Raw genomic sequence first — 16,629 nt, 5'->3', positions numbered from 1 at the left:
AATGTAGCTCCTTCTGACCTTCTCTGTACTTTTCCACGAGCATCCTCAAGGCAAATAATGCATCTGTGGTACTCTTTCTAGGCATGAAACCATACTGTTGCTCGCAGATACTTACTTCTGTCCTGAGTCTAGCCTCCACTACTCTTTCCCATAACTTCATTGTGTGGCTCATCAACTTTATTCCTCTATAGTTCCCACAGCTCTGAACATCCCCTTTGTTCTTAAAAATGGGAACTAGAACACTTTTCCTCCATTCTTCAGGCATCTTTTCGCCCGCTAGTATTCTGTTGAATAAGTTGGTCAAAAACTCCACAGCCATCTCTCCAAATTGCTTCCATACCTCTACCGGTATGTCATCAGGACCAACTGCCTTTCCAGTTTTCATCCTTTGTAGTGCCTTTCTGACTTCCCCCTTAGTAATCATTTCCACTTCCTGGTCCTTCACTCTTGCCTCTTCAACTCTTCCTTCTCTCTCATTTTCTTCATTCATCAACTTCTCAAAGTATTCTTTCCATCTATTTAGTACACTACCGGCACCAGTCAAGACATTTCCATCTCTATCCTTAATCACCCTTACCTGCTGCACATCCTTCCCATCTCTATCCCTCTGTCTGGCCAACCTGTAGAGATCCTTTTCTCCTTCTTTCGTGTCCAACCTGGTGTACATGTCTTCATATGCCTCTTGTTTAGCCTTTGCCACCTCTACCTTTGCCCTACGTCGCATCTCGATGTACTCCTTTCGCCTCTCCTCAGTCCTCTCAGTATCCCACTTCTTCTTCGCTAATCTCTTTCCTTGTATGACTCCCTGTATTATGGGGTTCCACCACCAAGTCTCCTTCTCCCCTTTCCTACCAGATGACACACCAAGTACTCTCCTGCCTGTCTCTCTGATCACCTTGGCTGTCGTCGTCCAGTCTTCCGGGAGCTTCGGTTGTCCATCGAGAGCCTGTCTCACCTCTTTCCGGAAGGCCGCACAACATTCTTCCTTTCTCAGCTTCCACCACATGGTTCTCTGCTCTACCTTTGTCTTCTTAATCTTCCTACCCACCACCAGAATCATCCTACATACTACCATCCTATGCTGTCGAGCTACACTCTCCCCTACCACTACTTTACAGTCAGTAACCTCCTTCAGATTACATCGTCTGCACAAAATATAATCTACCTGCGTGGTTCTACCGCCGCTCTTGTAGGTCACTATATGTTCCTCCCTCTTTTGGAAATAAGTGTTCACTACAGCCATCTCCATCCTTTTTGCAAAGTCCACCACCATCTGCCCTTCAAAGTTCCTTTCCTGGGTGCCGTACTTACCCATCACTTCTTCATCGCCCCTGTTTCCTTTACCAATATGTCCATTACAATCTGCACCAATCACAACTCTCTCCCTGTCTGGGATGCTCAGAACTACTTCATCTAGTTCCTTCCAGAATTTCTCTTTCAACTCTAGGTCACATCCTACCTGTGGTGCATAGCCGCTAACCACATTATACATAACACCCTCAATTTCAAATTTTAGTCTCATCACTCGATCTGATACTCTTTTCACCTCCAAGACATTCTTAGCCAGCTCTTCCTTTAAAATAACCCCTACTCCATTTCTCTTCCCATCTACTCCGTGGTAGAATAATTTAAACCCTGCTCCCAAACTTCTAGCCTTACTACCTTTCCACCTGCTCTCTTGGATGCACAGAATATCAACCTTTCTCCTAATCATCATGTCAACCAACTCCTGAGCTTTTCCTGTCATAGTCCCAACATTCAAAGTCCCTACACTCAGTTGTAGGCTCTGCGCATTCCTCTTTTTCTTCTGACGCTGGATCCGGTTTCCTCCTCTTCTTTGTCTTCGACCCACAGTAGCTGAATTTCCACCGACGCCCTGCAGGTTAGCAGTGCCGGGGGCGGGCGTTGTTAACCCGGGCCACGACCGATCCGGTATGGGATTCTTTAGATGAACGCTCATATTTGTTTTGCACAGTTTTTACGCCGGATGCCCTTCCTGACGCAACCCTCTGCATTTATCCGGGCTTGGGACCGGCCTACAGATTGCACTGGTTTGTGCCCCCATAGCTGCAATTGTGTGTTATAATTACTTAGTATACGTTTTACCGTGCTTACATAAATTAAAAGCATATGAGCTATAATAGCATTCTATTGTTGTTGTTGTTGTTTTAATAGTACTGCATTTGTATTGTTCCATTCATCAGTCTGCATTGATGCATGATGATTGGTCGACTTGGTGTACGTGCTCCACGTGTCCGCCTTTGCACATCTGATTTAATATTTGAGATTGAAAAATTTGCCTGTGCGGTCAATGAATGGTGCACATTTTGCGGCCGTTATTCAAAGTGCTTTGTGCTCGCATCCTCAACAGCATCCATCCATTTTATTTGCCGCTTATCCTCAGGGAATCCGAGCTGTCGACAGGCGGGTGGCGGGGCACACCCTGAACTGGTCGCCAGCCAATCGCAGGGCACACCGAGACAAACAGCCGCACTCACAATCACGCCTAGGTGCAATTTAGAGTGTCCAATTAATGTTGCGTGTTTTTGGGATGTGGGAGGAAAGCCACGCAGGCCCGGGGAGAACCTGCAAACTCCACACAGGTGGGGGCCGGAATTGAACCCGGGACCTCAGAACTGTGAGGCCAAGGCTTTACCAGCTGAGGCGCCGTGCCGCCCTCTCACTGAATAATGATGCATAAAAAATTGGACATTGCGACATATCTAAGGTAAAGTTATGCTTAGGATGGGCGCAAATGGGCACAAACGGGCATCAGGGGGGACGGGGGGGGGGGGGGGGTGGGGGGTGTAATGCAATCCAATGCCATGGGCAGTCGACGTCGTACTCACCTCCGATGCCCGGGCGAAAGTTTCGGGCATAGCCCTTCATGAGCTCATCCAGGTTCGGCAACCAGGAGATTTCAATGTCGGTACCGACATAGTCCCCAATGTCACTCAGCATGGCTCTGAAGGAGACAGAGAAAGAGCAAACGCAGCAATCCTTAACACGTTTTGCGCTCACGTGGGAGATGGGATACAAATTTAAACACTGCGTACAAGGGGGGGGGGGGATGATGAAGGTGAAGTTTGTCAGGTTTTTACACTACGTTCTGACTCCCAAATGTTCCTTTTCTGAACACTCAGCAACTGTCTATTTTCCTCCATTTAATTTAAAGATGAACCCGCTCGAAGTGTTCATCTATTTGGTATCTTTATTTTTAAATCCTTGTTAAATAAAAACTAAATACTTCACATTATAAAGGGAGCACATTGAAATGCTTGCAAATTCTTCATTTGTACCATGTAAAATCGATTTTTAATTTTACACATATTCTTTTACTTTAACATTCTTTTCTAAATGTGTTAGTCATCATAATAATGCTATACTTTGGTAAAATATTTGTTTTGTAAAATATACTGTAATTGCTGCATTAAATAGATTCATAATTGCTGTCTTATTGTTAGTAGAGAAGGATTTGTTGTGTAGTATGTTTGTATGTACATACATATTTTGGTATATATGTATGCTTATATTATTATTATTATTGTATTATTACGAAACAGACAGAATATAATAGATTATTTATTCTGAAATGCATATTTTAAATCCATCTGTTTTCCTTTCATACCCACAAAGCATAAAAATGTCCACCACTGGGCCGACAACTATTTATTTTATTTTTTTTTTTGTTATTCCACAATGGATCACGACATTTTCTCAAATGAGTTCTCATTATAATTCTAAGGCCAATATAATATAATAACAATAATAATTATAATAGTAATAATCACAAAAAGTAAAAAATGTATAATATTATATTACTTTTCTTTGTAGATTTTTACAGTTGTTTTAGATTCCTGAAGAGTAATTTTTTTTGTGTTTATTTTTATTTTTTATCCTGGTCGGTATTCAGGGAATTGTTACAATTGTTACAGGCTTTCATTTATTTGTTTGTTTGTTTTCAAAATAATATTATTATTATTATTATTGTATTATTATGATACAGACAGAATATAATGGATTATTTCTTCTGAAATGCATATTTTAAATCCATCTGTTTTCCTTTCATACCCACAAAGCATAAAAATGTCCACCACTGGGCGACAACTTTTTTTTTTTTAATTCCACAATGGATCGCGACATTTTCTCAAATGAGTTCTCCTTATAATTCTAAGGCCAATATAATAATAACAATAATAATTATAATAATAATAACAAAAATAAAATATGTATAATATTATATTACTTTTCTATTATTATTATTTTTATTTTAGATTCTGAAGTCATTTTTTTATTTTTTTTATTTTTTATCCTCGTCGGTATTCAGGGAATTGTTACAATTGTTACAGGCTTTCATTTATTTGTTTGCTTGTTTGTTTGTTTGTTTTCAAAGGAGGCTCCAGGGCAGTTAAAAGTTGCAGTTTGCGTTTGGGATCAATGTGCAGTACAGGTTCAACACCACTAGGTGGCGGTTTTGGACTCTTAAAACTGCGACCCTGTGAAGAAGGGGCGCCATGTCTCCTGCTTCCAAACAGCACACACTGCATCTTATTGCACTTGACAGAATGTCAAGTCTCCTCCGCACATCTTCCATAATGAGATTTCACTCAATGCAAAGACCTTTCATCTCAGATTGACTTGCAGGAAATAAGCGGCTGACGTTCGTAAAAGCGAGCGCGTCCCGCCTCGGCGTCGACGGTGACGTCGATGCGCGAGGCCTCGATCGGATGCAAAACCACGCCGCGACCTTTGGGAGAAGGTCGCACCATTTGATGAAAGGCGCCTTCCCAGGAAGCGTGACTTTCACATTTTATAAAGGCTTGCAGGGAAAGCGTGCGTTATCGTTCATCCACGTGAAACGGCATTGCTTCCATCCTTCTCCCGAGTGAAGTCATTTTGTAGCAGCGGCGGCGGCACCAGCGACGGTATTTTTAGCTTGGCAATCACTGGCATGTCTGAAAAAAATGGGATCATTGTGCAAATTAATGAATCGCTGTGTGACTCCTGGACTGTGTTCACAAAATGGTCACTTCTCAATGTGGAAATTGAGCTTTTTCTTTCTTTTCTTTTTCTCCACGACAGAAGAGCGTTATGACACGACAAATTTCGAACGGGCCTCAGTCACAAACGTGCGAAGATGAACCCGTAAAGAGGAAAGCCATCAAGATTTGAACTGGGATCGACACAACAAATCCACGACGGCGAAGAAGAAAAAGATTCAAGATTTGCAGATTAGCATGACCTGAATGAATGAGAAATCCCATAGACATTCATTCATTCATTCGTTCATTCATTCATTCATTTTTTCATTCATCTTCCGTTCTGCTTATTCTCACTAGGGTTGTGGGTCCACACAGATCAAGAAAAAGAAATGAACAACCTCGTAGGTATTTTTCATTCAATGACTGAATTTATCCCATACGTGGGCAGCGTCCCATTTTTGGGACATCGGGATTTTCACGCATTATGTCCTTCAGTATGTCAAAATATTTTGAGTGTTTTAATCTGAAGCCATAATTTGCTATCAGGAGAGGATAACGGAGTTATTTCCCTTTCCTTCCCGACCCGACGTGGCTGCCTTCAAGTACACACGGAGAGAAGAAAAGGAGAAAGGTCAGTGTGCAACCAAGTTTGTCTTCAAAATGCTAATCCATTAGTATTATTCATACGTAAGTGTCCTAGAATGAGAATCAATTAATAAACATATCTCTAGTATCTACCACTTCGTGGAACTGATAACATACCCGTCCCAGTTTTGGGACACTGCCCGCGAGAGGGTACATCTTTTTTGCCCTTTTGTTTTATGAGTTAAACAAAAAAAGAATTATTTCCTTGATTGTGGCCTGTTAGGAGACTTTTAAATCAATAAGGCAAAAAAAAATGCCACCCTGCCCATGAATGGGTTATGTTAAAAATGACTTGGACAATTGTGGTATTGTTCTCACGATGTATTATAATGCCCCCCCCCCCCCCTCCACCATCTCCGTGTCCCCCACATCTACATAACATGGACATTTGACTTGTATATCCGTCAATGGCATGAACCGATAGTTTTTCGGCAATCAGAAGTCATGTCTGGGCACGTTTTTGGCAGTACTCGCATATCAACATTACTCCTTCAAAACGACATTACACAAACAAGAAAATCAGTGTAGCGCATACAAATAATTGTTTTTTACACCTATTGTTGCACCTTTTTTCATCCTATATTTTTTTTAAATAATTGAAAACTATATATCTATGTTGGGGCGGCCCGGTTGCGCCGCCGGCCCCGCCTGTGTGGAGTTTGCGTGTTCTCCCCCGCGCCCGTGTGGGAAACACCGGCACTCCGGCTTCCTCCCACATCCCATAAACATGCGACATTAATTGGAGACTCTAAATTGTCCCTAGGTGCGATTGGTTGTTTGTCTCTATGTGCCCTGCGATTGGCTGGCGACCAGTTCAGGGTTTAACCGACCCTGCCTCCTGCCCGTTGACAGCTGGGATAGGCTCCAGCACACCTGTGACCCTCATGAGGATAAGCAGCTCAGTAAATGGATGGATGGATGGATGTTGTATCTTCCAAAAAAAAAAAAAAAACGATTCTAGCTATTGTATGTTATTTATATGAAACCAAAAAAGTGTAAAACTAACAAACTGTGCACCCAAAATCCTGGTTTGCTTTTGAAGTCACGGTTCAGTTTCCATTTGAGAACAAAAGTCAAAACGTACAATTATTGTGTGAACACTGGAGTGGATTTTCAAAATGAAACCAAAATCTGGCTCCACGTTTTGCCTTCAAATCACGAGCGAACGTCCAGCCGAGCAAAAGGGAATACGTGGAGAAGCTCTTCAAAGACACGTGCGGGCTCAAACATTTGACTGCTCTCCAGGGGAGTTGCGTTAAACATTTGCGCCCGCAACCCCACCAGGACAAACATTTCAGTGTCGAGTTCCTCTCTTCTTCCTCTCTTTCAACGCCGGGATCTTCACTCCGATCTCTGCGTGTCAGCCAACACCTTCGAATGACTTTGATGCGGAGCAAAAGCTTTGAGATCTAATTAGCTTTGCTGCAGACGGCGGCACAACTAGACACACACAAGAGCGGACCGCTGATCCTTTACTGGGAGAACTTTTTTTATTATTATTATTTTATTAGCAGCGTGGTGAGAAGTGTGTAAATGTATAAATAATCCAGTTGCATGTCGATAAAAAGCTACTTCTACCGATCAATAAATAAGTGCAGTTGGAATGTTTCAGATGTAGGCATTTAAATGTTAATATTAGCTTGATTTAAAAAAAAAACATTTTCACAAAAGCACATGACAAATAACATTTTTGCACTCAAATGTATCTCTTGCGGGCGTTTGATGTTGATTGCAGGATATTTGTTTATCTCGCAGGAAGGAAATGTAAGAAAAGCTCGTGTGAGAAAACAAGAAATAAATCCAGAATTCTGACTTTGAATTGTTTGAGTTCTGGGCTCATATCAAATGCATAGACAATGTCAAAAAAAAATAAATTAATAAAGCCTCCGTCATGCAGCTAGTTATGCAAAATGTCAATGAACTGGCTGACGGGGCTAGTGAAACTTTTCCAAACCGAAAGTGGTTGCAGTGGACTACATCCATCCGAATATTTTCTAGAACGCTAGTCCACATTAAGACCAGAAACCTGGGCTATTTAAAAATGTCTGAGTTGAAAAGTGAGAATTCCTTGAAAATGTATAAAGAATCATGTCCTATACCTATTTAAAATAAAAAAAAATGTTATATATATATATATATATATTATTATTATTATTATTAGCTGTAAAGTGGGATCTAGTGTAAAAAATGTCCAGATTTTCTTATTTATTCAAGTTTGGAGTTCACTGCGTCAAGCTTTTGTTTTTGCAGAATCCTAAAATGTGGCAAAGAATGCAAAAACTGCAAAGCCCTTAACAGCGCCAGAGGAAAAAATGAAGCTTACATTCTTTTTTTTAACATAAAAAATGCACACTCCAACCATCCAAAATGAATCATGAGTTTTAGGTCCATCAATCACCACTAGATGGCAGACATAACTACGTGGCACTTCATATGATTGTTCACCATGAAAGCAGACAAAATCTTTAGGAGCAAGAATAAAATATTGTGTTCCCACGCTTGTTTAAACATTATTCTGAGTAATGCCTTTTACCATTTCAAGAACCGATCGAGAGTGAAGGCTTGCATGCGTCAAGCAGACCAGGAGAACCTCATCCGTGCTTTTATCTCAAGTAAACTTGACTATTGTAACGGTCTTCTAACTGGGCTCCCCGAGCTCGTTCAGAATGTTGTGGCCAGCACAAAGCTATCAGAGTGTGTAACTCCAATTCTAAAGTCTTTAAACTGGCTTTCAGACCGTTTTAGAACCATTTAGAACCATCATGACACCATGAGTGTTAGCTCCGAGGTGCAGGTGTGCATCCACGACAGGGCCGCCATCTTTGACGGCAAAGCTACGACAACTAAATAAGGACAAAAAGAACAAAATACATAGGTACTGATATGATTCCTGAGGCAGAAAATCTACTGTGGATAAGATTAGGGATAGGTACACGCGCAGCGTAGCTAATTGCAAGTGCGCACTGCAGACCGTGCAACCGGCAACCCCTCCAAAATGGAGTATGAGGAGAAAATATCGCACCATTACCAGTGAACAGCCATCCGATGCAAACTACTACTCGATAAGTGACATTCTGCCGAGGACGTCGCTGAATCTCACACAAGTCACAGTCACGCTTACATGCTAACCCGAAACATAAATTTACGCCGACGGTTCGTTAAAACGCACATTTAAGGAAGTATAGGTAATATAAATACACAAACAATAATGGTTACCGTCCTTATCACGGAAGAAAAGTTCAGCTGTGCACAACTCAATACATGCCAGGTCTATAAAAGTACACGAAGGACATCGATTTTATATTTCAAAACAGTTTGACGGTTTGTTTAAAGTGCATGCCCTCCAAAACATGGGACACGTTTATTAGCGTTGCATACACGTTTGGACAAGCGGCAGGACGGGCGAAGCGCACCGGGGCTCCTTCAACAAAGCAGAGGGAACTTTCGTGGCCATTAAATCCAAATATTTCGCTCGTTTATCGCACCTCCAAGTTCCTTGTGTAGCACGCTTTGCAAAGTTTTGCGGATCAAGACTGAAATTGGGAATTTGGTTCTCCCCTGATACCCAAACGTGCTTAAAGAGATCACATTTTACACACATTTATGATAAAGAAGACAAATTGACGAGAACAAATGAAACAAAAAGCACTTTATCCCCCGAAAATTGTGTTTGTGATCAATCAAATAGCTTACAGAATTTTACTCTTGACTGGTCATCCCGCAGTTCTTCGTAGAGTCAAAACCAGTAAAAAAAAAAAAAAAAAATGTTAAGTCGATGTTAAATCAGATGAGATGTTTTTTTTTTTTTTTTTTTGCAGTGTACAAGAGCGCCCATCTTCAATTGTACTTTAATCGTTTTAATTTGTTTTTGTTTCTCTGTTTACATTTTTTTTTTTATTTAAATGTAATTTAAAGCACGGTGAGTTACCTTGCGTATGAAAATGCGCTGTATCAATAAGTTTTACTTTGCTTTGCTTCAAAGGACACATCGATAAAATAAGGGAGGGGGAAAAAATCATAATGCTTTACAATAGTGGATTATGAATCAAAGAAACCACACAGCTCCGCCTGTTGACTGATATTTCTCCCGATCGCGTGCCGCACTGCTTCGAAGTATCTCCCCAGATTCCGTTTTCTCTCCCACAATATCCCTCGCGTTATCCAACCGGAACCATCTATTATTAGCCGCGGACTCGGGTCGGCGCATCCAAATGTGCGCGTGGCAGCTCGTCGGCAAAGGCCGACCGGGATCGTCGGAAGTGGCGAGGGCAGGGCCCGACTTTCGCCACGAGCAACTTCGGTGGAACGCGGGGGAGCGAGAGGGAGTCATTCTTTTCCTCGGAGTGGGTGGGCGGTTGCGGCGATGCGGGGGAGGCGGCCGCAACTTTCGGCGCGTGCCGTCCGAGGGCAAGGGAGTTGACGCACGGCGAGGTGGAACGAGCACAGCCGACACTTCGCATCGTACGGGGGAAGAAAATAACATCGTGACTGGATGGAAAGAGGGACGAAAAAAAACATAACAAAAAATCAAACAAACAGCCAGAAGCAGCAAATTCAACCCAAAACCTGAGCAGCAGCTTCACTCTGCATAAGGCCCTTGACACAATTCGCCACGTGAGCCTCTGAGGAAATTGCAGCTCAATTGGTTGTTTTGTTTTTATTTTTTTTATCCCAAGATTTTGGCTCTCGTGAGGGCTTAGATCAGATTGTTTTTTTTTTTTTTTTTTTTTTTTTAAGTACAGTATGTGGGGTTATGCTGGGTTATTCATTCTAGAATAAAACGGGAATTTTATCCATAGACCAATAGAGTACCAGTGCATCCATCTATCTATGTTCTTAGCCGCTTATCCTTATGAGGGTTGCAGGGAGTGCTGGAGCCTATCCCAGCTGTCAACAGGCAGGAGGGGGGGGGGGTACACCCTGAACTGGTTGCCAGCCAATCGCAGGGCACATAGAGACAAACAGCCGCACTCACAATCACACCTACGGGCAATTTAGAGTGTCCAATTAATGTTGCAGTCACTGATGGTGTAGTGGTACGGGATCGATTCCTGCTCAGTGATGCTGTCGATATTTGCCCCGCGACTGACTGGCGACCAGTTCTTGGTGTAGTCCAACTTACGGCAGAAGTTAGCCGGGTTAGTCTCTTGCTCTCCTGTGACCCTTGTGCGGATAAGCGGCTTCGATAACAAATGGAATTCATGTCAAATGGTTTTTTGTGACGTGGGAGGAAACCGGAGCGCCGGGACGAAACCCACGCAGGAGCGGGGACAACATGCAGACTCCGCACAGGGAGGGCTGGGATTGAACCCGGGTCCTCAGAACTGTGAGGCCAACGTTTTCCAGCTGCACCACCGTGCCCAGTACCAGTCCATGATTTTCATGAAAACTCACACCACTCTGACCCATCTGACACAACCTTGGTGGTTTCTGTTTAGGATATGCAGAGAACACCTCACGTCATCATCTAAGCCGCTCATCCTCACAAGGTTCACGGGAAAGCCTGACCCTATCCCAGCTATCTTCGGGCGACAGGCGGACCGCGCCCCGAACTGGTCGCCAGTCAGTCGCAGGGCAGATATCGACACCATCACTGAGCGGGAATCGATCCCACGCTGCCCTCAACCAAAGGCTGGAGTTGCAAAGACCACATTTACGTCAATTCAAACGAGACATTGTAGTACGAGAAAAGTACCTCATTTATGACGTATTTGTAGCAACCGTCGAGGGGATACACGAGCCCATATCTGCAAATCTGCTGTCGCGATAGAGACACTTTATTTACATCTCGGTAGGGTTCTAGTTTGATGGCTGTGGTACCTTCAGGTTCTAATCTTCTTCTTCTTCTTCTTTTCCTTTCGGCTTGTCCCGTTAGGGGTCGCCACAGCGTGTCATCTTTTGCCATCTTAGCCTATCTCCTGCATCTTCCTCTCGAACCCCAACTGCCCTCATGTCTTCCCTCACCACATCCATAAACCTTCTCTCTGGTCTTCCTCTCGCTCTTTTGCCTGGGAGCTCCATCCTCAGCGTCCTTCTACCAATATACTCACTCTCTCGCCTCTGAACATGTCCAAACCATCGAAGTCTGCTCTCTCGAATCTTGTCTCCAAAACATCCAGCTTTGGCTGTCCCTCTAATGAGCTCATTTCTAATCCTATCCAACCTGGTCACTCCGAGCGAGAACCTCAACATCTTCATTTCTGCCACCTCCAGTTTAGCTTCCTGTTGTTTCTTCAGTGCCACCGTCTCTAATCCGTACATCATGGCCGGCCTCACCACTGTTTTGTAAACTTTGCCCTTCATCCTAGCAGACACTCTTCTGTCACATAACACACCAGACACCTTTCGCCAGCTGTTCCAACCTGCTTGGACCCGTTTCTTCACTTCCTGACCACACTCTCCATTGCTCTGTATTGTTGACCCCAAGTATTTGAAGTCGTCCACCCTCGCTATCTCTTCTCCCTGTAGCCTCACTCTTCCCCCTCTACTTTTCTCATTCACGCACATATATTCTGTTTTACTTCGGCTAATCTTCATTCCTCTCCTTTCCAGTGCATGTCTCCATCTTTCCAATTGTTCCTCTGCGTGCTCCCTGCTTTCACTGCATATGACAATATCATCTGCAAACATCATGGTCCAAGGGGATTCCAGTCTAACCTCATCTGTCAGCCTATCCATTACCACTGCAAACAGGAAGGGGCTCAGAGCTGATCCCTGATGCAGTCCCACCTCCACCTTAAATTCCTCTGTCACACCTAAGGCACACCTCACCATTGTTCTGCTGCCATCATACATGTCCTGTACTATTTTAACATACTTCTCTGCCACACCAGACTTACGCATGCAGTACCACAGTTCCTCTCTTGGTACTCTGTCATAGGCTTTCTCTAGATCCACAAAGACACAATGTAGCTCCTTCTGACCTTCTCTGTACTTTTCCACGAGCATCCTCAAGGCAAATAATGCATCTGTGGTACTCTTTCTAGGCATGAAACCATACTGTTGCTCGCAGATACTTACTTCTGTCCTGAGTCTAGCCTCCACTACTCTTTCCCATAACTTCATTGTGTGGCTCATCAACTTTATTCCTCTATAGTTCCCACACCTCTGAACATCCCCTTTGTTCTTAAAAATGGGAACTAGAACACTTTTCCTCCATTCTTCAGGCATCTTTTCGCCCGCTAGTATTCTGTTGAATAAGTTGGTCAAAAACTCCACAGCCATCTCTCCAAATTGCTTCCATACCTCTACCGGTATGTCATCAGGACCAACTGCCTTTCCATTTTTCATCCTTTGTAGTGCCTTTCTGACTTCCCCCTTAGTAATCATTTCCACTTCCTGGTCCTTCACTCTTGCCTCTTCAACTCTTCCTTCTCTCTCATTTTCTTCATTCATCAACTTCTCAAAGTATTCTTTCCATCTATTTAGTACACTACCGGCACCAGTCAACACATTTCCATCTCTATCCTTAATCACCCTTACCTGCTGCACATCCTTCCCATCTCTATCCCTCTGTCTGGCCAACCTGTAGAGATCCTTTTCTCCTTCTTTCGTGTCCAACCTGGTGTACATGTCTTCATATGCCTCTTGTTTAGCCTTTGCCACCTCTACCTTTGCCCTACGTCGCATCTCGATGTACTCCTTTCGCCTCTCCTCAGTCCTCTCAGTATCCCACTTCTTCTTCGCTAATCTCTTTCCTTGTATGACTCCCTGTATTTTGGGGTTCCACCACCAAGTCTCCTTCTCCCCTTTCCTACCAGATGACACACCAAGTACTCTCCTGCCTGTCTCTCTGATCACCTTGGCTGTCGTCGTCCAGTCTTCCGGGAGCTTCGGTTGTCCATCGAGAGCCTGTCTCACCTCTTTCCGGAAGGCCGCACGACATTCTTCCTTTCTCAGCTTCCACCACATGGTTCTCTGCTCTACCTTTGTCTTCTTAATCTTCCTACCCACCACCAGAATCATCCTACATACTACCATCCTATGCTGTCGAGCTACACTCTCCCCTACCACTACTTTACAGTCAGTAACCTCCTTCAGATTACATCGTCTGCACAAAATATAATCTACCTGCGTGGTTCTACCTCCGCTCTTGTAGGTCACTATATGTTCCTCCCTCTTCTGGAAATAAGTGTTCACTACAGCCATCTCCATCCTTTTTGCAAAGTCCACCACCATCTGCCCTTCAAAGTTCCTTTCCTGGATGCCGTACTTACCCATCACTTCTTCATCGCCCCTGTTTCCTTTACCAATATGTCCATTACAATCTGCACCAATCACAACTCTCTCGCTGTCTGGGATGCTCAGAACTACTTCATACCTTCAGGTTCTAATATGATGTCTTAATTCAACGCAGCACAGGTCTTCAAATCAGGTAAAGTTGTGAAACTTCCTCTCAGCGCTTTCCACGGCAGAAGCATGTTTCTTTCCCCATCACGTCACGTTCGACCCCCGCTGAGCAGGTTCGGGGTGCGCGGACGGGCCTTCCGTGACGTTGTGAGCCCACCTGCTCACCTCACTTGGCGTTCATCTCCAGAACAAACAATGCATATGCATTATGCAAATGATGTCACCGAGTCCGTCGGCACGGAAGTGAAGGCAACTGCTGGTGCTTTTGTGCGGGTGACTTACATTAAATGTGCAAATGGTGGTACGGTATACATATTTTATACTTTATGTTCACGTTCCTATTTAATGCATTGCGTGGATGTATAAAGTCTGCACATGTCTTTAAATGCCTGTTTTTGCCTGGTTTTGTGATTAAAAACAAACAAGGTAAATCATATTAATAAAGGTACAGCAATATGTCATGATAGTGCCACCACCGACCTTCACTGTACTTTTGGTGAAGAGGCACAAACTTCGACGCTGGTTTAAAATTTTCACAAAAACATCCATTTTCTCAGCCGCTTATCCTCACGAGGGTCACAGGAGTGCTGGAGCCTATCCCAGCTGTCAACGTACACCCTGAACTGGCCGCCAGCCAATCGCAGGGAACATAGATACAAACAGCCGCACTTATAATCACACCTATGGTCAATTTAGAGTGTCCAATTAACGTTGCATGTTTTTTCGGATGTGGGAGGAAACCGGAGTGCACACCCGGAGAAAACCCACGCAAGCATGCAAACTCCACACTGGCGGGGGTGGGATTGAACCCACGTCCTCAGAACCGTGAGGCCAACGCTTTACCGGCTGCGCCACCGTGCCGCCTTAACAAAAACACGTGCACAATATTTGAAATACAAGAGGAAAATTCACCATCACCAAAAAGGCATCACGATTTGGGGTTGGGTTTTGTTTGTTTGTTTGTTTGTTTTTTCCCCATGCCTGCTTGGGTTTTCTCCAGGTGGGCACTCCGGATTCCTACCACACTCCCAAAAACATGCAACATTAATTGGACACTCTAAATTGCCCCTAGGTGTGATTGTGGGTGCGACTGTTTTGTCTTAATGTGCCCTGCGATTGGCTGGCAACCAGCTCAGGGTGTACCCCGCCTCCTGCTTCGTTGACAGCTGGGATAGGCTCCTGCACTACCCGCAACCCTTGTGAGGATAACCGGCATGAATGGATGGATAGTCAGCTAATAAGCATAACTTAACTTTAAGAACTAAGTTCAGATTTTTGAAAAATGAACTTAGTAGTTCACAGTTGTTGTTTGTTTTTTTATTAATACGTTGCTGATTTCCCTATTGTTGACTCCCATTCATTCCACGCTTGTAGCCAGCTGCAGCTCTCACCCTACAGTCTCAAAAACACAAAGAAAAATGTATTGCTTGAATGTTAATTTTTTTTTTTTTTTTGTCATGAGGAATTAAAAGACAAAAAATCAGGACTGTTTTTAGCTGGTCTTAGAAAAGGTACACGGAATTATGAATAATTCCACACAGCAGTGTTAACGCGAAACATTCGGTGCTTCTGCTCGAAAGGAAACCCACGTCAGGAAAAGCCAAAGAGAACATCGAAGCTTCATTTCGGGCTAATCGGACGCATTTTAAATTGTGGCAGGCGTGTGCTGAATCCCGTTCAGAATAAGTTTTGATATGGCTGCTGAGTTCCCAACACAGCAGCCACATCCCTTCATTTATAATGAGTGCAACCATCTGCTTACTTGTCTTTTTTTTTTATTTTGTTTTTTTTCCCAATTAAATTGTACTTGTTTTGAGATTATTATTATTTTAAATGTATTTTAAAAAATTGTATTTTTTGTTATATTATTAGATATTTATTATTACTGCTAAAAAAAAACTGGAATTTGAAAAGGAGTGTGTACAGTATACGTTTTTTTCAAGTCCACACACAGTATGCACAGTATACAGTTATGCCACGCCGTTGTCCGAGCCGCTTATCCTCACAGGGGTCGCGGGAAAGCTGGAGCCTATCCCAGCTAACTTCGGGCGAGCGGCGGACTACGCCCTGAACTGGTCGCCAGTCAGTCGCGGGGCAGATATCGACACCATCACTGAGCGGGACTCGACCCCACGCTGCCCACAGAGTAAGTGTGATATTCTGTTCATACATAGTTTGTCTCAACTGCTTATAGATTTTTGTCACGTATCGTGCTGCTGACTCGTCTTGATGCTGTTCCCATTCATTAACGAATAACAGTATCGAGCTATTGATTTATTCGTGTGAATATGGTGAATTCGTAGCGAAATATGCTATTTTAACGCCAAAACAGGAATTCACATTTCAATCGAAATGTCCTCATCTCATATGCAGCGCTTTGCTCTCTACTCGGCTGCGTCCAACTTTTCCCACATATTGAATTATTGATGCATTTTGTACTAACAATAAACAGCAAACCTGCTCCCGCAGCCCCATCTGAAAGGTAACCGGACACCTGTAAGACGTGAAATTCGTGCTCATCTCACCTGGTGAAGAGATCCCCGCCTACAAGGAGCAGAGCCAGAGTGCCGAGCAGGATATTTGGCAGATCCATCTTCACGTGAGCTCGAAATAGCGCCAACCGATGCAAATCTTGAGTTTCTCCTCGGCGGAA

General features: G+C 43.6%; 1 protein-coding gene across 1 annotated transcript in view; it reads right to left on the bottom strand.

Moving 5' to 3' along the window:
- Window positions 1-16,629, bottom strand: part of gabrd (gamma-aminobutyric acid type A receptor subunit delta) — a 27,261-nt gene extending 10,632 nt beyond the window's left edge. The window contains exons 1-2 of the mRNA XM_061844956.1: window positions 16,502-16,629; window positions 2,850-2,965 (exon numbers count right to left, since the gene is read on the bottom strand). Of these exons, the coding sequence (XP_061700940.1) occupies window positions 2,850-2,965; window positions 16,502-16,569 (184 nt within the window). The 5' untranslated portion in view covers window positions 16,570-16,629. The remainder of the gene's footprint in view (window positions 1-2,849; window positions 2,966-16,501) is intronic.

Source organism: Syngnathoides biaculeatus, chromosome 2, assembly GCF_019802595.1.
Source record: "Syngnathoides biaculeatus isolate LvHL_M chromosome 2, ASM1980259v1, whole genome shotgun sequence".
Classification (NCBI taxonomy): domain Eukaryota; kingdom Metazoa; phylum Chordata; class Actinopteri; order Syngnathiformes; family Syngnathidae; genus Syngnathoides; species Syngnathoides biaculeatus.
The sequence above is the reverse complement of the archived record's forward strand: the minus strand, read 5'-3'. Positions and strand labels throughout refer to the sequence as shown.